Here is a 21,951-nt window from a genome sequence, read left to right on the forward strand (position 1 = left end):
GTTCCTGGGGTGGTGCAGCTGAACAAGGAGCACAAAGGGACTGCTGGATACACCTCTGCTCCCTCACCACGAGGGAACGGATTTTATTCCTAACCCTGTGTGATAAAGGTTATTCTTTATTTCAGCACAGCATAGAGCCAAACACTGACAGATATTTCTGTTTTCCAAGCGTGTTTACACACGTCCCTCTTCATTAGAGCATCTGAAGAAGCAGCAGAGCTACAAAGCCAATTGTTTCCCATTTCTCTTGCTAACATTGTGCTGCTGCAGCACGAAACCAGCACTCCCAGAGTGGGGCTCATTAAGTTTGGTGCTGCACAGAGGCACAATAAATTGCAGCGCCTGTTGCAGAGCCTTGGAAAGGCTCAAAGTCAGGGGAGTCGTTCTTCCAGCCTCGACTCGGAACTGTTGAAAAAGAACAGCAGCTCCAATCACCTCCAAAAAAAAAAAAATCTGTTTATCTGGTAAAGACGTGGGTGGCTATTGGCAATTTTACCAATAATCCTCTTCAGGTTAATTATCTTCATACATCTTGATCAGGTGGAGTTCAACCCCGAGAAGATGGCAGCTCGCTTGCTGTGTGTGCTTCGGGAGAGGCTGGCAAATGCATTCCAAAAGGTGGTTGCCGCCACTGCAGGAGGGTTTCTGCTGTGAAACTTTCCCCCCTGTCTCGCTGCAGAGACATCTTGACACGTGAAACCCCGTGCGAGAATAAATCTGCGCAGAAATGAGCTCGGGGAGCTGCTGGGGAAGGAGGAGAAATGTTCCTTGCCTGTCAGAGCTCTGGGTTTGAGTCTCCCTGGAGCGCAGAGCTCGAATCCACGGCCCCCCTTCCCCCCCCACAGCTGTTTGTTTGGATCCCTGGTGGGAACACGGGTTGCTTTCGATGGGGGGTTTGGTGGCAGAGGACACGGACACCCCCATTCCCCAGGATCCTGTTGGGGGCTGGAATTGGGAGCATCACAGGGAGCAGAGGCAGTTCCTGGGTTTGGAGGAGTCGGGTCCTGGGCTGGGATAATCCAGGATCAAGGAGAGTTTTTCCTGTGGCAGCGCTGGCTACCCCCTCTGTTTTTTGAGGAGGTTTGCTCCGTGTAAACACCGACCCGCTCCGTTCCCCCCCCCAGGAGAACAAAGCCTCTTCCCCAGGACCTGCAGCTCCACTCTGGGCTTGTTCAAACAGCGTCTGGGAAGGGCTGGGCTGGGCTGGGGTGCCCGTGTGGGGAGCGCATCGAGCAGGCTCTGCTCCAGCTCCACTCGCACCCTCCATGCAGGCTTGTCCCCCAGGAGGGGAAAATGTGCCACCCCGGCCCTGGGAACTACTCCTTGTTTTCCTTCACCCCATCTCTTTTCCTTCAGCCCAGGCAGTTTCTTTTATTAAGTAGATTATGTGTTTTGCTCAATGGGAGCTTTTCTTCCCGAAGGAAAAAAAAGAGTGCTGTTGGCACGAAAAATCCTTTTATCCCGCTCCTGTCTCCTCCTGCTTCGCCCTGGCTGCTCCCAGAGCACCCAAGAGATACCTGGTGGGGGGGGGCTCTGCTTCCCTGGCCCTCTCCTGACCCCCACCCAAGGGCAAACAACTGCCTGGTGCTTCTGGTGTTACTGATGGGAGAGGAATTTTTCCTCCTGGCTCATCGGGCTGGAGCTGCTGGGCCTGCACGGGTTGCCCTGTAATTCTGCTCTTTGCCGGGAGCTTCCCGGTGCAGACAGGCCTTTCCTCCCTGGCACACACAGAGAACCGGAGAGTTCCTGCCTGCAGCCCGCAGGTCCTGGCCAGGAGTGTCTGGAAAGCCCCCTGAGGGTCGCCGATGAGGATTGTAAAGGAGCGCAAAACGTGTGTGCTGAAGGCTCCGTTCTCTTTGTTCCCACCGGGGGGATTTTTGAGGTGCCAGCAGGCGAGTGGAAATTAAAAAAGAGCAGCTGTCTCAGAGGGGGAATGGGGTGAGAGGAGGCCGTGGGGCATCCCCCTCCTTAGCAGGAAATTTTGGCTTTCTGCACAGAACAGATAAGGATCTCGCTCTGTCTCTGGTATCGTACCTTGCAGGTAAACTGATTTTTTTTTTTTTTTTTAAATTTTTTAATCCTGCAAATGAAACTGAGCAGACACAACCAGCTCCTCTGCTTTCCCTCTCAAAGGGATGCTGGGTTTCAGGCCAGATACTTCACTCAGACGTTTACAAAACCAGTTTTATTAGGGCATTGAAGCGCTTTGTTTACTTGGGAGCTTCTGGAAGCGAAAAAACTGCCACAGCCTAAATCTTGGGATTGAGACCTCAGAAATGAGTCTAACAGGAACAAAGTTCAGTGCTGTTGTATCTAAATCAGACTGAAAAGAACCTACGTGGTGAAATGTGTGTGGGTTAAATGTTTTTAATTTGTACCTCGAGGTTTTGATAAGTAATAAGGGAGATGCTTTAAAACACCATTTCCTTTTAAGTAAGACATGAAGGCAGGAATGTGCCCTGGCTGCTCTTTGCCGTCTCAGGTTTTCACAAAATCTCCTTTATCACCAACCTTTGTTCCCCCAAGTGTTTGCATTTTTCAGAAGCGTCTTCTCCGTGCTCTGCTGGCCACAGAGAAACTCTGATCTCAGGGCTCTTTGAGGTGAACGGCAGTGGAGGGGTCTTTTCCTGTTGTGATTAAGCTTCGTCATGGAATCTGCTGAATCCATGGGTGCTCTGCACCCCTCTCACCATGGCTCAGTCTGAAGGGTGTCCCTGTCCATCTTCTGTCCCCTGTGCCTTTTCCTTGGCCTGTGGTAGTGACATTTGCTCATAAAGGTGTCTCACTCAACAGCCCTTCTGGGTTTTAACCATAGATTTGTAGACTCATGGAATGTCTGGAGTAGGAAGGGACCCACGAGGACCATCCAGCCCAACCCTCAGCCCTGCCCAAAATGCCACCCCGTGCTCCAGAGGATCATCCAAACCCTCCTGGAGCTCTGGCAGCCTTGGGCCTCCTGGGGAGCCTGTTCAGTGCCCAGCCACCCTCTGGGGGAAGCACCTTTTCCTGGGATCCATCCTAAACCTCTCCTGACACAGCTCCAGCCGTTCCCTCAGGTCCTGTCGCTGGTCACAGGCTTTTCACTGCAGTTGGTTCCGAACTCCCCAGCACCCGCATTGAGCTCGTCTGGAACAGTTCACAACAACAGCTGGAAAACCAGCAGCAGCGTCCAGGGAGAATTAAGTGAATAGTAATGCAATTAGCCTGATTGATTTACCCAGGACTCTGGGATGAGGGCTAATGGGTGTCTTCCTCCTCAACGAACCCCCGAGTAAATCAGGACCGGCTTGTTTCTTGCTAAGCTGAAGGTAACGTGGCCCCAAACACGAGTGTCGAGGGTGGCTCTGTCGTGCCTGGGGAGAGTCAGCTGTGGCTCTGGTATCTTTTAAAACCCTTCTTGAAACCCTCCCTCCCCAAAAGCCCATTTCTGCAGCGGGTAAGGACATGTCTCAGCTTCCCTCCGGGGAGGCTGGGAGAGCTGATGAAAGCTGGAGAAAACCCCGGCGTGCTGCTAAACAAGCCCCACCCTTCTTCTTCTTCTTGACATTGTTGGATTCCTCTTTGTTCCCAAGGATGGCAGGGCCTGGGGATTTGCTTACAGTTTTTCAGGCAGCTTGAGAAAAGCACGACGACAGCTGGGAGGCGGAAAAAATGTGGGAATCTGCCTCGGAGAGTTTCTCCTTCTCTCTTTTACCCGAATAATCTTCGTGGAGAGCGGGCAAAAAGCCAGGAATTTATTTGACCCTAGGTAGTGTCTCGGCTCAGGAAGGCAGTTGCTAAATAAGTGGCTGATGTAGCTGGGTGTAGCACGCTCGGCTCGTGCGGTCGGTCGGGGCTGGGTTTGGTTTGGCATCTGCCAGCTGCTCCCGGGAGCCGCGGTGGCCGCCCCTCGCCAGCCCGGATCAGGCAGCTCCTCCTGGAGCCTGGACAGCCAGTCTGGAGGAATCGCATCCCTCAGCGTGGGCAGTTGTTGTGTTCAGTTTGAGCCTGGTCCGAGGCTGGACTGGGAGTGGATCTGGGTCGGATCTCGCCCGGTTTGCAGGGGGGACTCGAGGCACGGCTGGCGGTGGTTGCGACGGGGGCAGGCACCTCCTGGAAGGGCTCCTCTGCCTCCACGCTGGGTTTGGTGCTGAAATTGGGTTCTTGCAGGTCTGAGGTCCTGAGCGTGCCTTGTGCTGTGCTTGAAGCCGGTTCTTCCAGAGGCTGAGAACGGGGACTTTGAAGAAGGTTTCCTCCCGTTCGCGCTTTCGCTCCCGGTGGGTTTTCAGGGCTTGGTCTCGTTTTGGTTTCAGCTCTGACATGTCTGTGCTCCGACTGCAAACAAGCCAACTCCACCTGCGAGACGGACGGCGCCTGCATGGTCTCGGTCTTCAACCTGGACGGGGTCAAACACCACGTTCGGACCTGCATTCCCGAGGCAAAGCTGATTCCTGCCGGGAAGCCCTTCTACTGCCTGAGTTCAGAGGATCTGCGGAACACTCACTGCTGCTACTCCGATTTTTGCAACAAAATTGATTTAATGGTTCCCAGCGGTGAGTGGAGAGCGGGATAAATCACGTGTTTGAAGTGGGGAGGAGAGGAGCTGTCTGTTTGGGATTGGGAATTCGGAGCTCTCGGCCCTGTTTTCGCTTGTTCCTGTCGGCTGATGCGTGAGCTTGAGCGCTGGGTTTGTTTCCTTCATCTGTAAAGTGGAAATAACAAACTGCTTCAAATTAAAAAGGGAATGTGCCTGTTCCCCGGGCACAACCTGCCCTGAGCTGGAGTTGCTTCCTTTCCAGGACTCCAAGGAGGTCTTATTTGGGCTCAAAATGACAAAAATTTAATTGTTGTCTTCAGGTGCAAGTTCATTAGCTGTTACAGGGCAAAGGGCAGCGGAGGAGCAGTGAGCCCTGACTGGCTGCTTGAGTTCAAGTGGGAGGTGAACTGCAGATTGTTCTGGAAGGTTCAGCCCAGAACAGGCTACCCATAATCCCTGCTCCCACAATTGCAGGCCCATTTTCTTTTGGGGGTTCCACCTGCATTTTACCTGCCTGGTGACTCCATCCGCCCCGTGTTAACGCTGTTACTCGATGCGTCCTCTGCCATCCTGGAACAGTGAGCTAAAATTGTCCAGGCTCCCAGAGAATAATTAAAACACCAGAAGGAAGCCCTCAGTGGAGTGATAATTCCCTCAAAGCGTCTGTTCTTTTCCTCCCTCTCCTCCCAAGGGCACCTGAAGGACAACGAGCCCCCGTCGAGCTGGGGTCCCGTGGAGCTGGTGGCAGTGATCGCCGGGCCCGTGTTCCTCGTCTTTGTCGTCATGATCATCGTGGTCTTTGTGTTCCATCACCACCAGCGAGTCTACCACAACCGCCAGCGGCTCGACATGGAGGACCCCTCCTGTGAAATGTGCCTTTCCAAGGATAAGACCTTGCAAGATCTGGTCTACGATCTCTCCACCTCCGGCTCGGGCTCAGGTACGGAGAGATGGCGGGGAGTGAGCGAGGAGGACTTGGGAGTTGTCTCTTCGGGCTTGTGGTTGACGCAGCTTTGCACAGGGGTGTTCAGGGTGTCTGTCATGAGGAACCTGGAGTGGGGGTTAAATTCAGTGCTGTGGTCACCCTGTGTCAGTGTTGAGGTGAGGGCAATAGCTCAACTCCTTAACTGCAAGAGGATACCTGAGGCGGCTGCGTCTGTTCCCAGTTTAGCCTTGCAACTGGATTTGGGTTGGAAACAGCAGTTAACTGCTAACCTGTGGCATTGCTGGCTTTCAGAGGAGGATGCAGCGTGTCACCTGCATCAAAGCTGGCAGGAAAGTGGGAAAGACACGAGCAGGTGAACGTTTACCAGTGTGCAGATAGTAGATCTGCACAGCCCATTTCGTCCCAGAGAATCCTTGGGGTCCTCCCAGGTGGATGATGTGCAGTGTTCGCTTCTGTAGCACTTCAAAGGAATCCCCAGAATAGATGGGAGGTCATCCTTTAGTTGTGGCTTTGAACTAGGAAAGCACTTGGATTAAAGAAGGAAAGGCATTTTGCAGCAGATGGAAACTGTAGGAAAACCCACAGAGGCAGAGAATGTCACAACCTGATACTTGACCAGGGAATAAACCTTCTGCTGCTCTGTATAAAATATTTGGGATCTCTTCCCTGCACGCTGTGGGCAGGTGAGCTCCATGCTCTCCAGAAGCAACAGCTGCAACGCTGGGACTCCTTTCTTAAGAGAAATTCAGGGGGATTTCTCCTTTTTAGCAGAGTCTGACTTAAATGAGTTCCATTCTTTGCATACTGAGGCTGAAATCCCTTTGATGTGCCGTGGAGCAGGAGTTCCCTGGCTGCTCCGCTGCTTCAAAGCGAAATGCAGATGCTGCCTGAGCAGTGGCACAGCCCACGCAAGGAGCCACCACCGTTCCCTGCTTTTGGCCTTGCTGGTTATTGTCAGACATAGAGCCTGCTGGGTTTGGGGGTGCTCTTCAGCCTCTGGGGTCTCAGGAGGCTCTGCTGCTGCCACGGGGATTCATTCCTGCCCATCCCTCGCCCCCAGGTCTGCCGCTGTTTGTCCAGCGGACCGTGGCGCGGACGATTGTCCTGCAGGAGATCATCGGCAAAGGCCGCTTCGGGGAGGTGTGGCGGGGCAGGTGGCGAGGGGGTGACGTGGCTGTGAAGATCTTCTCCTCCCGTGAGGAGCGCTCCTGGTTCAGGGAAGCGGAGATCTATCAGACCGTGATGCTGCGGCACGAGAACATCCTGGGGTTTATCGCTGCGGACAACAAAGGTGAGGGGTGCCTCGGGCCTGGGAGCAGAGGCTTCACAAGGTGCCACCTGTTCAGTGCCTGATCACCCTTTCCATGAGGGAATGTTCCCTAATATCCAACCTAAATGTCCTCTGGCACAGCTTGGGGCCTTTTCCTCTTGGCCTGTCCCTTGTTCCCTGGGAGCAGAGCCCGACCCCCACCCTGCTGTCAGGGAGTTGTGGAGAGCGAGAAGGTCCCCCCTGAGCCTCCTTGTTCTCCAGCCCCTTCCCCACCTCCATTCCCATCTCTGGACACGCTCCAGCCCCTCAGTGTCTCTCTTGGGAGCGAGGAGCCCAAAGCTGACCCCAGGATTGGAGGTGTGGCCTCACCAGAACCCAGCACAAGGGGACAGTCACTGCCCTGGTCCTGCTGGCCACATTCTGTCTGACAGGAGCCATGTTTGATCCCTGACTTGCCCCGGGCTGGCTCTTGAGTGCAGCCTTATCCAGCAGCTCTGCTCTGTCCCACAAGGGTGGGGGCTGCTCCAGGATGTGTGGGATCTGCCTGAGCCCCCTCTCTTTGCTGCTGCAGATAACGGGACGTGGACTCAGCTGTGGCTCGTCTCCGACTACCACGAGCACGGCTCCCTCTTCGACTACCTGAACCGCTACACGGTGACCATCGAGGGCATGATCAAGCTCGCCCTGTCTGCTGCCAGCGGGCTGGCCCACCTGCACATGGAGATCGTGGGCACTCAGGGTAAGAGCCCGGCTGGGGATCCTCGAGGGCAGAATGAAGCAGAGCTGCTCAGGGGGGCTGATGTGCTGCTGCACAGCAAACCCTGCCTGAGCCTCTGAGTCAGCCCGGCTTCATCTGGTCCTTACTGACCAGAAATAGAACGGCTGCTTTGGCTGGGAAGTGGGTTATCCCGGCGCTTGCTCCCGGCAGTTATATCACCGTTTTCACATCCCGTCCTAAAATTGGCGCTGCCTGGGTGGGATGTGAGCGCAGGCAGCAGCACCAGCACAAACTCCTGACGTCGGCACGGCCGCGCCTGGGCTGGGACGTGGAGTTCACGTCCCTCTTGAGGCCTCTGGATGCCACTGCATCAGCAGTGGCGCCTCCGAAACGCCGCGGGAGCCTTTTCCCAGCGCAGCCCTGGCCGGTTCCTCACGGATCCAAACAGGAAAATGTGTTGCAACACCGGGTTTAACGCCCTGAAATCCGGTGCTGCCTCCGCACCAGTTCGACAGACGGATTCCCCCGGTTTGACCCTCGCTGCTTTTTCGTTTGCTCCCATAGGGAAGCCTGGGATTGCTCACAGAGACCTGAAATCCAAGAACATCTTGGTGAAGAAGAACGGCACTTGTGCCATTGCTGACCTCGGCCTGGCTGTCCGGCACGACTCGGTCACGGACACGATTGATATCGCGCCGAATCAGAGGGTCGGCACCAAACGGTAGGAAAACACATTCAGAGGCATCAGAGTGAGACTGGAAGTGCCTGAGCTGCTGGTCGAGCACTGGGGGGAATTCTCTGTGTTCAGCCTTGCCCAGTGCCTCGCAGGGACAGCTTTGTGTCCAGGTTGATGCCGAAGGGACGTCAGTACCTTCAGTCTGAGAGGGGTGGGCCAGCCACCTACACCCAGCACCAGGGAGCTTGTGTAGTACCTGGCAGCAGGCTTGGCCACCCTGCCCTTGGGAGCCTGATGTGTTTTGGGGACGTTTTTACCTCTTTTCCCAGCTTGCTGTTGCTTAGGAGTTATTTTCTTTGCTCTGTTAGACCACGGGGCCTAGTTCTGATCCGATGGTGGCTGTGCCAAGCAGAGTTTGGTCTGCTGGGAAGTGCTGTGTGAGAAAACGGATCAGTTGCCATCTTCCAGAGAGTTCCATGGTGTTCCTTTCTGTCTGCAGATACATGGCCCCAGAAGTCTTGGATGAAACCATCAACATGAAGCATTTTGACTCATTCAAATGTGCCGATATCTACGCCTTGGGCTTGGTCTACTGGGAGATTGCCCGAAGGTGCAACGCAGGAGGTAACACCTTTGTGTGCCTGTGCCAGGGGCTCTGCTTGCTCCTGGGTCTCCCAGCCCTGGGAGGTGCTGGGGAGGTTTGAGGGAGAGCAGGGCTGCGGGAGGACGTGTCCCTGTGTGCTGCCACTGGGGGAGGAACAGAAGTGACCCACGACCGCTGCTTAGCCTGGCAAGTGTGGGGACGTGGGGCTTGATGCTCCCACTGGTGTCTGGTGTTCCTCTGGATGGATTTTTAAGGACGTGGATGTCTTGGCACGTGCGGCTGCAGCACCGTCCCACGTGTGACAGCCCCACTTGCCACTGAGATCTGGTGGCCCTGGCTCTGTGCTGGGAGGTGTTGATCCCAGCCCGCTGACTCTGTTCCAGTTTGGGCAGCTGCATTTTATTTCCCCGAGTTTTTCTTGTAAACCCAAATCCCAGATTCTCCATTCCTGTTCTAAATAAGCGCAAAAATGTTGACGCATCTCGGCAGTGAGTCACGGAGCCCAAACCCGCCTGCCTTCAGTGAGCGCTGTGGCCGTGATCCCTTCTCCAGGAACTGCATTTCCCCCCTGTTCTGCCTTCCAGGTATCCATGAGGAGTATCAGCTGCCCTACTACGACCTTGTGCCCTCTGATCCTTCCATCGAGGAGATGCGGAAGGTCGTGTGTGATCAGAAATTACGGCCGAACATCCCCAACTGGTGGCAGAGCTACGAGGTGAGGTTGGATTTCATTCCTCACTGGGATTGTTCAGCCTGACCAAGAGAAGGCTTTGGGGTGACCAAATTGTGGCCTCCCAGAACCTGAAGGGAGCCTGCAGGAAGGATGGAGAGAGACTGTTTACAGAGGCCTGGAGTGCCAGGACAAGGGGGAATGGCTTTACACTGTGGAGTTAGATGGGATATTGGGAAGGAATTCTGTGAGGGTGGGGAGGCCCTGGCACAGTTTGCCCAGAGAAGCTGTGGATGCCCCATCCCTGGGAGTGTCCAAGGCCTGATTGGATGGGGTTTGGAGCAACCTGGGCTTGTGGAAGATGTTCTTGCCCAGGACAGGGGGTGGGACAGGATGATCTTTAAGGTCCCTCCCAACCCAAACCATTCCATGATTCTCCCACCACGAGGTGAGTGAAGAGTGAGTGCTGTGAGCTGAGCTCTGATTTTGGGGGGGCGTGGAGGGTGTCTCAGTGCCCAGGCAGAGCAGCAGCCTGGCAGAGCCACACGGGGCCGGGGGCAGAGCAGAGCACTGATATCCCTCCTTGTTTCTCGCCCAGGCACTGCGGGTGATGGGCAAGATGATGCGGGAGTGCTGGTACGCCAACGGAGCCGCCCGGCTCACCGCCCTCCGCATCAAGAAAACCCTCTCCCAGCTCAGTGTCCAGGAAGATGTGAAAATTTAGGCTCTGAGCCTCAGCAGGAAGAAACTGCACAGGAGCTGCCGTGCTAGAGTAGACGTGTGATGGAGGCCTACCTCGTGTTTCAGCCCAACCTACTGCTACAACCAGACAGCGGGACCTGCAGGCTGCGAGGCGGGGGGGACGGAGCCTACGGAACCGCTCTCTTCCCTGCTTGGGTATGAAACAATCCGAAACCTTTTGTGATCACCTCCCGAGAGCGTGGAGACTCGAGAGGGACTTCACCCGAGGGATCTCAGCCATGATCAGTAACTCTTTCTTCCCGTAACAGGAAATCCCTGTAAAGTTCAGCGTGCCCTGGGTACCCCTTGGCAGACTGGGAGCCAGGCCGGGGTGCCCGGTGCCGGGAGTGGGAAGGGAAAGGGAAGGTTTTTCTTGCCGTGCTCTGAGGACTTTTTTTTTCTCCAGGGACTGGCACGTTGATGCAGAGAGAAAGGAAAAAAAAAAAAAAAAAAAAACAAATGGTGCTCCCTTTCCGAGAGGCTGAGCCGGAACAGTTGATCAGCTTCACGAAACCGTTTTTCCCCCCCCGTCCTCCTTTTTCTTAAGCTTGAAGAAGTCCAGCTGAGCGCCCCGGCGGCCGTCGGGGCGCCGGTGTCTGCATGCGCGAGGTGCGCGTGTCCCTGTGCCTGGTCATCTCCTCCGTAGCCGTGCGGTGTCTGCCCCGTGGGTGGCTCATCTCTGTCCGTGCTTCCTGTGCATGTGCAAATCTCGAGTGTCCCGTTTGTGAGCTGTTGCTGGTGCTCTCCGTGCTGAGTTTGTGAGCGTTGTGGAGCTTGGACAGGCTGCTGCAGAGCGGATCCTCGGCTCCCCTTGGTGGGCGCCGCGTCCCGCCAGGTCACCTCACTGCCACCCTTGTCCCTTTTTTTAAGACAAAACGAATAAGGAACTGAGAATCACTCCTGGAATCCAGGTGGTTTTTGTTTTTTGTTTTTGTTTTTTTTTGTCTTGAGCCCCTGGGGTTTGTAATTCTCGGTAGGGGGGAGCTGAGGCGTGTCAGAGGTGGAGCAGGCACTGCGCCCCGCAGGGAAAGCGGGAGGCAGTTCTCCTGGGAACACAGTTCCCAGGTTCCACCATCCAGGCAGAATTCTGGGGATCTGATCTGCAGGATGCCGAGCGCTGGGGGTGCTCTGCACCCCCCGAAGGCACCAGGCAGGATCTGACAGCGAGTGTGAGTTGGGAAATCAACGTCCATCTTTTTAATCTAGGTGTATAATTATCTCCTGATGTGGAAGTGGCCGTGTCTTAAGTGTGGGTTTGGGGGGGGCCTGCATGGATTTTCTTTTCATTCAGCGTTGAATCCGGGTGAGGAAGAGTGAACATGGAAGTGAGGGCTGAGGCTGCCGTGCTGATTTTGGCAGTCGTGGTGTGGGGGTCAGGTCAGTGTCTGCGGTAGAGAACTCTGAAGCCATAACTTTTAACTGGAGTGGTTTTGATTATTATTTTTTTTTATTATTGTTATTGTTGTTATTATTATTATTATTATTATTTTCTGGGAGGGTCTGGATTTTAACTTTTTTGAATATTGTTAATTCTTTCTAAGAGAAGAAAAACAATCTCTAGTTATTACCTCTTGACCTGTTGGTTTGTAAAGAAATCACTGCAAAAAAGAAAAAAAAAAAAATGAAAAAAAACCAAATGCACAGCTCGATTTACACTGGAACTGTTTCTACTCCGACCTTGCTCCTGCTCTCTAAGGTGAGGTTTCATCTCTGCTCCGGCCGCCGGGGTTAAATCTTTCTTTCAGTCCCTCTGTTCTTGCTGTCTGTGTCCCTGTCCGTGTGTCCCCCCGACTCCCCTGTCTGTCTGTGACCTTGTGTAAAGTGAGGAGTGTGGTTTTTGCATCGTGTTTAGGAGCCCTTTCGCATCCCCCGAGGGGTTTGGAGCAGCGCTGCCCTGCCGCGGGATCGGGGTGCAGCTCCCCATCCCATCCCGGTTTATCCTGGCTCCAGTCCCAGCCAGAGGTTCCCACCGGTCTCCGTTTCTCCCCCGAACCTGCGTTTGGAAGCCCCGGGGGTGGCGGGCACTGCCCAGCGCTGGGGGCTCTCCAGGGGGATGCCCTGGGAGCTGGGGCAGGAAGGGAGGTCCCCCACTGGTAGGTACTGCGGGCTCTCCGTTGGGTCTCCCATCCCTTGTGGGAGATTTTCCCCCATTCCCGGGGACGCTCCGGAACTTGCACTGACTCTCCCCCCTCCTCCAACTGTAGCCACACATGCACCTGCCTCAGCGCCAAACCAAACAGCGCCCGGCACGCGGGTCAGCCTGGCTGAGGCAGCGGGGACGAGGGAAGGGCGGCGTCCCTGTGAGCAGCACCCTGGGAAAAGCCTCGCTGGGGAGAGAGAGAGAGAGAAAGAGAGAGAGAGAGAGAGATGGGGAAAACCAAGCGGGATCCGCGGCGGGAGCGCTGACCATGTAGCATTTACACAGCACTTTTCATGCAAACCCGTGCCCGGGGGTGCCAGTGCTCGCCGAGCCGACTTGGGAGCACATAGGAATCGCTGCCTGGCTCCAGGCCTTGCAGCAGCTCTGGGGAAAAAAAAGCATTCCAGGCAGTCCCCGAGGGGAGCCCGGTGCAGGACGAGGAGGGGGGTCCATCAGCGGTACGCGGCTGCAGGACAGAACTCTTGGTACTTCTCTGCCCCTTTGATTTGTTTGGTTTTGTACATTTTCTTAGCAAAGGACTGTAAGAAAATAGCCACTTAGCCACTTTACCTCTTCAGTATGCAAATGTACATACGGTGTAAGATAGGAAATCTTTTGTTTAATATAAAACCAGGCTGTCGATTTCTGCTGTACATTATTAAAAGTTTGTTTTATTCACGTGAGGTGTTGGAGTCTCTCAGTTCACTGGAAGGGCTGGGAAGAGCACAGGGCAGATCTCAGGCCCCCAGAGAAGGGGCTGGGGGAGGGTGAGCTTGTCCCCCTCAGGTGAAATGATCTCTGGGAATCCTGGTCAAGACATTTTAATGTTGAATATTCCCATTTTTGGTGGAGATTCAGCTTCCAGCAGGTGGGATTTCTGGCCCACACAGGGTTGAGCAGCTGAATCCAGGATTCTCTCTCTGGGGACAGGCACAGAGCAGGAGGGGGCATGGGGGGGTACAGTGGGCATCCCCCTGGAGCATCCCTGTGCCTCCACACAGACCCACTTCCAGGAGGGATAAACCCCAGAGCAAACTGCCCCATGTCCCTGTGAAATCCTGTTTGCTCCAAGGGCAACCGGTGCTGCGCAAAATGCCCCCACTAATTCTCCCTAATTAGAGCCTCCTGCAAACGAGCCTGTTGTGAGCGGATCAAGGGGAAAATCCGCCGGGGCCTGGGGTCCCCCCGGGCTCAGACATGGTGGGGAGGGGGAGTCGCCATCTGGGCTCGTCCCTCCTCGTTCCCAGCTTTGTCTGCAGCTCCTGCTGTGGTCCCTGGGAAAATCCAGCCCCGTCCTGGAAACAGAGGCAGGGGTGGGATGAGAGCATTTGGGGAATTTTTTAAGCAAAATTTGTCTTTACTCCTCTAGGAAATGGGATGGGGAAACAGTCTGGGATGGCTTCAGCCAAGGGGCCAAATCATTACCAGATTTCGGGAACAGGATGGGATGGATGTTCCTCTTCATTCCCGGGGGGTTGGTGCCTCAGGATGGGGTGGTGGGCTCAATCCCATCCTTCCCCCGGCACTTCCAACCCGGAGCAGCTCCATTCCAGGAGAAAACTTGCCTCCTGGTAACCCCAGGCCGGGCTGTGGGCGGGAGGTTTGGGTGGAACGCCAGCGGGATTGTTACGATCTTCATTTTTTTTGGCGAATTTTAAACAAACATTTGGGCAAAGCTCTCAACTCCAGCTGGAAAATTCCCGCTGCCTCCCGGCGCGGCGCAGCGAGGGGCGGCCGGAGCGACGTGTCCGCACCAGACACCGCGGCTGCCTCCGGGAATTGTTCTCTCCTCCGTGTCCCTGCTCCAGCTCCTGCCTCCCGTTAAATCCCAAATGCGGCTTTGGCGGCGGGTGGTGGCCTGGGGGGGACGCGGTGGCAGCTGTCAGGGGGGCGGCAGAGCCCGGCGTGGCTGCTGCGCCCGGAAACCCACCGGTTTCTCCCCAAAATCATCCCCCAGGTAATCCCTGCGACCCCTCCTCGGCATCCCACGGTGCCACCTGTGACATCCCCGGCAATGTCCCACCCTACACCCCCAGGTCCCCACCAACCCCTTCTCCCTGCTGTCCCACAGCAGCACCCCCAGATCACCACGCTGAACCCCACGGGGGTCCCTGAGCAGGACCCCACGCAGGACATCCCCCCTGGACCCCCACGCTGGACCCCAAGGGGGTCCCTGCCCAGGACCCCAAGCTGGACCCTCCGGACCCTCCACATGGTCCCCTCGCAGGACCCGGGGCGGGGGCGACACCGGGCAGGGGGCCGGGCTTCCCTCGCCAAGGCGCGGCTTATCGGAGCCACCAAGGGGCGTGTTTTACCCCGAAAACGGGCGCGTCCCGCGCTGTCCCCGCCCGCAGGGCCCATATAGCGGCGCTCGGGGCGGCCCGGCCCGGCCATGACCCTGCGGCGGCGGCGGCGGCGGCTCCGGCCGAAGGACGATGCGGTGGCGGCGGCGGCGGCCCCGGAGAGCCCCGGCCCCGCCGAGCTGTACCGGGCGCTGGCGGCGGCCGGCGGGACCCTGCCCCGCGTGCGCAAGGTAGGGCGGAGGGGGAACCATCCCGGTGCCCCCCGCTTGTGCACCGGGGCCGGTGCGGGAACGGGCCGGGGAGGGGAGGGGGAGCAGGGGGTGCGCGGTGTCCCCGTCCCTCGAGGTCGCTGCTCCGGGGGGGCGGCTCCGGCGTCTTCTCCTGGGCTCTTGTCCTGCCCCGAAGTCCCCCCCGTTCTTCCCTGGCAGCCCCCAAAGCTTTGCTCCGTGTCCCCGTCCCGCCCCGGTGTCCCGGTCCTGCCCCGGTGACCGCCCCCAGCTTCTTGCCTTGCCCCAGCATCTCCTCACCCCGGACCCGTCGTGCTCCAGCATCTTCCCAGTGTCCCCAGCCCGCTCCAGTGTTGTCCCCCAAGGCGTCACATCCTGTCCCGGATCCTCCCCACGTCCTGCCCCGGTATTGTCCCTGTGCCCCCACCCCAGTGTCCTCCCCAAGCCCCACGTCCTGTCCAGGTCCCTCCCCACGATACTCTCCGGTATCTTCCCTGTTCCACAGCGGCCTCCCAGGCCCCTCGTCCTGTCCTGTTCCCTCCCCATGCCCTACCTTGCAGTTTTGGGGGCGCAGGGCCAGGCCCCCACCCCGGTGTACGTGGCCCTGTCATCGGGGCAGGCTTGTCCCCACAGCCCCCCTGGGCTCTGCTGCGCGGGGAGGGCAGGGGGGACGGGGCACAGGGTCCCCCGGCTCTGCTTTGGAGAGGATGGGGGGACAGGGCACAGGGTACCCCACTCAGGTTTGGTTGGACACGGGGCCCTCTGCCCCCACGCCCCTGGAAAAGCCTCTTGCGGTGGCGCTGGGACTGTCACCGCCCCGGCGCTCCCCCCGGCCCCGCGGCGCTTCCTGAGCGTGGTGGGGAAGCGAGAGCGGAGCCGACATCCGGAGCAGAAGTGGCCTGGCGGCCGCGCTGGCACGGCCCGGCTCACGCGCGGTGGCCTGGCTCCCACTCACCGGCCAAGGCCACCACCGGAGACGTCCCCAAGGGGTCTGGGACCTCCCACGTCACCATCCTGTCACTGCCGTGACGTGGGACCCGAAGTGATGGGCGGCAACTTTCCCTGTGACAGAAGCACCCGATCCGGGTGGATTTGCACTTAAAACGCCCCCCCGGATGCGTTTGGGGACAGCCCCGCCACCATCCGGTGACACCTGCGGGGCCGGTGGCACCCACGTGGCACGGCGCGGAGGGGAGCCGGTGCCACCAAGAGGCTCCACGTGCCACTGTCGAGGCCACTCACACCGGGCCGCGGAGGGGCATTTGGGGACAGCCCTGTCACCTCCTGCCCCGCGGCGAGGGTCCTGCTATGCCCGGCCGGCCCCTCCGCCCGCCCACGCCTCCGCGCCCGCCACAACAGGGGCATTGTCTGGGCCGGGAGGGGGGGGAATTTTGCATGAAAAAACCCGACTTTGTGACCACAACAGGGCCCCCTCTGTGCTGGGCCACCCCCCACCCCCCCCCCGAGCGCGGCGTGGGGTGGGCGCGGCGTGGTTGACGTCAAAGCGTGGGGCGAGCGCGGGGCAGCTCTGAGGGTGCCTTTGAGCACCGATCAAAGCCCCGTTATGCCCACCCAGCCCGGGGGGGCCACGGGGCTGGGGGGGCTCCCGGGGGCTGGTTCGGTGCCGGCTTGGCACGGCGTTCCCCGGGGGTTTGGTGCTGCCTCGGTGGGACACCCCGTTTAGGCTGTCCCTGGAAGGGGTGACGGGGGAGGGGGGGGAATGTCCCCCGGGGTGTCCCCCACTGATGGCTCTTCCTCTGCCGCAGGACACGGGGTTCAGGTGGGCGTCCCCCAGCCAGTCCCCAGAGGAGCACAGGTAGGGATGGGGGCACAGGGGTGGGCCTGGGGTCCCTGGGATGCTGTTCCACTCTGGATACCCCAGGAAGACTGGAAATGGGGGAGATTTTATGGGGAAACCCAAGAGCAGCGATGGGGTCACACTCCCTGGAGGGCCCTGATGTCCCCAAACCCTGTGGGGACCCTTCCTGGTGCTGGACATGCCAACTGGGGGGTCCCATCCTGGGGAGGGGGGGGTCCTGTCCTTGTGGTCCCCAGAACAGTGTTTTGAGAAGGGCCCAAGGCCTGTGCAGGTGGGTTGGGGGTTGCCAGGGGGCTCTGCCTTGTCCCTGATCCCCCTGTCCCCCAGGAGGGTGGTGACCCTGGAGAAGAAGGCGGAGGAGTCTTTCGGCTTCGAGATCCAGGTGGGTGCTGAGCTGAGCTGAGCTGAGCTGAGCTGAGCTGTGCCATGCTCAGCCGTGCCGTGCCCCGCTCCCCACCCTTCCAGCCCGCACCTTGCTTTGCATCGAGGGTATTTTTAAGTTGTCTCTGAGCCAGGGGTTATTTTTAGCAGTGATGGAACCGCCGTGTTACCGAAGCTCCCCCGACCGTGCCCGCAGGGGCAGCCCAGGGGGGGGCCCCGCTGGGGCTCAGCCATCGGGGCAAGACCCCCCTCCCCAGGGCTGGGGGGCTGCCCCCCATCACCCAGCGGCAATTAAACACTGCAGTGGCTGCTGCTGGGGGTACTGGGGCTCTGGGGGACCCAGAGGGTTTAGAGGGGGGTCCCTCACCAGCCCCCCCCCCCATTCCAGACCTACGGGCTGCACCACCAGGACAGGAAGAGTGTGGAGATGTTCACCTTCGTGTGCCGGGTGCACGGCGGGAGCCCAGCCGAGGCCGCGGGGCTCAAGGCTGGTGAGCACACCCCGGGGGGGCCGGGGGGACCCTGACAGTGGGGACCCTCCGCCCTGAGCCCACCCCCTCGCCCCCCGCTCTAGGGGACACGATCACGGGGGTGAACGGGCTGAACGTGGAGGGCGTCCGGCACCGGGAGATCGTGGAGATCATCAAGAGCTCGGGCAACGTGCTCCGGTGAGCTGGGGGGGGTGCAGTGGGGTCCTGGGGGGCCCCAGCCCCCCTCCCCACTGACGGCTGCTGCCCCACAGGCTCGACACGCTCTATGGGACGTCCATCCGGAGGGCAGAGCTGGAAGCCCGGCTGCAGTACCTGAAGGTGAGAGGGGGGTCCTTGGGGGGGGTTTGGGGATCCCCCCCTGCAGGGTCCTCACCCCCAACACCCTTCCCACAGCAAACGCTCTATGAGAAGTGGGGTGAGTATCGCTCGCTGATGGTGCAGGAGCAGCGGCTGGTGCGGGGTGAGTAGGGGTTGGGGTGGGGGGCGGGGGCTTTGGGGTACCCCCTTGGCCCCCCTGACGCCCCTCCCGTGTGTGTCCCCCGTCAGGTGTGGTGGCCAAGGATCCCAGCATCTACGACACGCTGGAGTCCATCCGCTGGTGCCTGCAGGGGGAGGGGGGGCTGCCGGGGGGCTCCCCCCGCGCCAGCGGCAGCGACGACTCCCTGTACCAGACCTGCGTCTTCGCCTCCGCCGACTCGCTGGACGGGGACAAGGATGGGCACAAGGACAAGGATGGGCACAAGGACAAGGATGGGCACAAGGACAAGGATGGGGACAGTGGGGGTCCCGCGCCCCCCCCGCCGCGCCCCCGGCCCGTCCTGGCCCGCAGCGCCAGCCTCAAGTGTGCGGGGGGCGTGGGGGCCGCCGGGCGGCTTTGGGCCCGGGCCGGGGACCCCATGGAGGGGGCGGCCGCCCCCCGCAAGGGCCGACACAGCAGCTTCCGCCGGCGGCTGCTCAAGTTCATCCCGGGACTGAACCGGGCGCTGGAGGAGGAGGAGAGTCACCTCTAGCCGGGGGGTCCCCAACCCCCAGGACTATTTATTTATTTATTCTGAGGGGATTCTTCCCCCCGTAGCCGGGGGAAGGAGGTTTGGGTTGGCCCCAGGGGTCCTGGTTCGGACCCCCCGGGCCGTGGGGGTCCTGACAGCGAGGGACAGACGTGACACTGAGGAACGGACATGGGGACGCTCCTGAAGCGGCTCACAATGCCGTTGCTGCTCTCAGGAATAGAATTGCCCCCACTGGGGGGGCCCTGCGTCCCCCACGTTTGGGGGGCTGTGGGGGCTCTGCCCCCCTCCCCCCCGGGGCTGTTGTACCGCGCCAGCGCTCGCCAATACAGAGACTTTTTGCAGCGACCTGTGACTGTGACTGGGGGGGCACAGAGCCCCGTGGGGAGTGGGGTGGGCTGGCTTGGGGGGGCTGTGTCCCGCAGGGGAGCCCACCAGGCTGCAGCCCCCCCTCAGTCCTTGCTCTGCCCCCTTTGCCATCGAGCTCCAGGCTGGCAACCTTGGACCTGCGTGGGTTCCCAAGGACCCTCTGTGTCCCCCTACCCGCCGCAGCCCCCGGCGCTGCAGGGCCCCGGCCAGGCCCTTCCTGCCCCGTTTCCTCCGGCAGCTGGCGGGAAGCAGGTCCCACCCCGAGCCCTTCCGCCTGAGGGGGACGGGGTGCCCACGCGGGACGGGCACTGGGGTCCCCCCAGTCCCTGCCTCAGTGTCCCCCCATCCCACTGAAGCAGCAGCCAGAGGAACTGGGGGACACAGAACCCCTCCTTGCGAGCGCACAGGGCCTGCCCTGCACAAGGATTCCTTCGCAGGGGATTCCCCTGCCCCAGGATTCCCGAGCTCTCCGGGGAGCACTGAGAGCCCCCAACCCTCTGTGCCTCAGTTTCCCCTCTGGCTGGGTCACTGTGTGTGTGGGGAGCCCCGGGGAGCCCCAGTTCTGAGCTCCTCGAGTGTCCTGTGGCTCAGGCCCAACCCCCAGGATCCCAGGGGGGATCTGCTGGAGATCTGGGGGGGGTGAGACCCCCAAGGCCGCAGGTGCACGTGGGTGCCGTGTGTGCCGTGGGGTGGGGGGCCCAGCTGGCTCCCCGCCACTCTCCTGCCTTGTCCCTGTTCCAGGACGGCTCCGTTCTTGGACATTTATGGTCTGGCTCCGGCAGCCCCGGCTCACGGCGTTCTCCCACTCAGTGCCAGGGCTGGAGCACCCCGTCCCTGTCACGGCCATCACGGGACCCCCCGCCGCAGCTGCCACCCCACGCCGAGCTTTTTATAGCCCGGACCTGGGGCTGCGTGTGCCCAGGAATGGGCAGGTGGCAGTGGGACACCAGGGTCACGCGTGGCACCGGCTGAGCTGAGCCGGGCAGGCACGGGGGGCTGAGGCCGCGGGGTACGGACCGGGAACGCCCCGGAGCAGCCTGTCATTACCGACAAATATAGGCCCAGGGCAGGGAGCCAGTGCCAGCCCTGGGCACCCAGTAATCACTGCCCCGCCAAGGGCACCCTGCGAGCCCCGACCCCCACCCTGGGGCTCAGAAAGGGCTGGCTGGTGGCCGCAGCGTCCCTTTTGTCCCCAGCTGGGTGTCGGGATGGAGCCGGCACCCCAGGGTTGGTGTGAGCCGGGGTCCTCCCCTGCAGCTCCGTGGCCTTGCCAGGGTGGCTTGGCTCGGGTTTCCTTCCCCGGAGCCATCCCGGTCCCCGCGGCCTCTCCCGGGGTACAGCTAATCCCGCGTGCGGGGGCTGCCGATGTCAGCCTCCTGCCTCCGGCAACGCCGCTGCTGAGCGAGGGGTGCGGGGGGCTGCAGCCGCCACTCCCCGTGCCCCCCGTGGCTTTGGGACCCCCGACAGCCCGGTGTCCCCCGGCCTGACCCCGTCCCGGGGACTCCTGGCCGTGGCCCAGGGTTGGCACCGGCTGCAGTCCCGGTACCGGCTGTGCAGCTCCCTGGGTTCGGGGACCCCGGTGGGTCCCCCCGGGCCCAGGGGATCCCCGCGGGGGAGGCCCCGCTGGTGCCGCGGGATCCCCGAGGCGTCAGCGGGCAGGTGTGACGTCAGCGGGCAGGTGTGATGTCACGGAGCCCCGTCGGGGGCGGGAGACAGCGGGGCCCGGGGCCGGGACGAGGTAACGGGCAGCGACGGCTCCCGGCCCCGAGCAGCCATCTCCGCTACCCCGGTGCGCCCCCCCGGGCCCCTCCGGTGCTTGGCTCTGCCCCTCGCAGCTCCTGGCGGGGCCGGGGGGTCCCCTGAAACCAAGGAGGGTCCCGGCAGGAGCTCTGCCGCTGCGGGGGGCACTAACGGGGGGCACTAACGGGGCTGCCAAGCCCGGGTTCTGCCAACCCCTCACTAACGGGGCTGCCGCGAGGGGGATACCGGAGGGTACGGGAAGGGGGCTGGTACCGGAGGGCTCGGGGGGTACCGGCGCGGTACCGGAGGGTACCGGGTAGGGAGATACCGGGGCGGTACCGAGGGTATTGGGGTTACTGGGTCCCTTCCGCCCACCCCTCGTCCTCCCGTGGGCCCGGCCCGGCCCCGCACGGGCTGAGCTCATCTTTCCAGCCCGCGGGCGCTGTTCCCGGCGCCGGCGCTCGCCAGCAGCCGCCGCTCTTTCCATCGGCCCGGCCAGGGGCTCCCCGCGGGGACCGGGCGGGGGCGGGACCCCGCGTCACCCTCCCCGCACCCGGGCACCGAGCGGGAGGAGACCGGGGGTACCGGCGCCGCTGAGCACCGGAGATACCGGCTCAGATGGGCACCGGGCATAACGGCACCGGGGGTACGGGAGAGCACGGGGGAGTGGCACCGGGGAGCACCGGGGAGAACGGTGCCGGAGATACCGGAACCGAAGGGGTTCCGGGGACGGGGGCACCGGGGTACCAGCAACGAGGGGACACCGGAAATACCGGCACCGAGGGGGCACCGGGGATGGAGACACCGGGGATGTCAGCCCCGGGGACACCGAAAGGGCACCGGCGCTGGGGGCACCGGGGATACCCCCGACACCGGGGCCTCCCTCCCCCCGCCGGCGGCCCCGGGAGCCCCGGAGGGGGGATGTGTGTGGGGGGGGGAGGGCGAGGGGCGCCCGCGCTATTTTTAGCCGGGGCCGCGGGGGTATTTTTAGCCGGGGCCGCGGGTGCGTCAATGGAACCCCGCGTGCGTCACGGCCGCGCCCCCGCCGGGGCCGCCCCCCCCGTGCGTCACCGGCCCCGCACCGCCCCGCGCGTCACCGAGCGCTTAAGAGAAAGTAGTGGCGGGGCCGGAGCCCGGCGGAGCCCGCGGAGGGGCGGCGGCAGGAGCGGGGACCGGAGCGCCGCCGCGCCGGCACCCGGGTACGGGCGGCACCGGGATGCGGGCACCGGGCGGGGGGCACCGTGGGCGGGGGGTCCCGCGGGCAGCGGGGGCGAGGGTGAGCGCACCGAGAGGTGCACGGGGTCGGGTGTCCCGGTGGCATCGGGATGAGGAG

At 61.0% G+C, this 21,951-nt stretch overlaps 2 protein-coding genes across 2 annotated transcripts; both read left to right on the forward strand.

Moving 5' to 3' along the window:
• Positions 1-4,257: 4,257 nt before the first annotated feature.
• ACVR1B (activin A receptor type 1B) lies at positions 4,258-10,568 on the forward strand. Its single transcript, XM_027907852.1, has 8 exons — positions 4,258-4,532; positions 5,208-5,456; positions 6,523-6,753; positions 7,304-7,471; positions 8,015-8,171; positions 8,626-8,750; positions 9,315-9,445; positions 9,999-10,568. The coding sequence occupies exons 1-8, from the start codon at positions 4,358-4,360 to the stop codon at positions 10,122-10,124; spliced, it is 1,362 nt and encodes a 453-aa protein (XP_027763653.1). The 5' UTR covers positions 4,258-4,357; the 3' UTR covers positions 10,125-10,568.
• A 5,895-nt stretch (positions 10,569-16,463) lies between these two features.
• Positions 16,464-18,724, forward strand: GRASP (general receptor for phosphoinositides 1 associated scaffold protein). Its single transcript, XM_027907857.1, has 8 exons — positions 16,464-16,627; positions 16,958-17,012; positions 17,400-17,502; positions 17,586-17,679; positions 17,754-17,820; positions 17,896-17,962; positions 18,049-18,209; positions 18,246-18,724. The coding sequence occupies exons 1-8, from the start codon at positions 16,557-16,559 to the stop codon at positions 18,510-18,512; spliced, it is 885 nt and encodes a 294-aa protein (XP_027763658.1). The 5' UTR covers positions 16,464-16,556; the 3' UTR covers positions 18,513-18,724.
• The last annotated feature ends 3,227 nt before the right edge of the window (positions 18,725-21,951 follow it).

Source organism: Empidonax traillii, unplaced genomic scaffold (assembly GCF_003031625.1).
Source record: "Empidonax traillii isolate 1590-97213 ecotype Southwest subspecies unplaced genomic scaffold, ASM303162v1 scaffold1555:size184083, whole genome shotgun sequence".
NCBI lineage: Eukaryota > Metazoa > Chordata > Aves > Passeriformes > Tyrannidae > Empidonax > Empidonax traillii.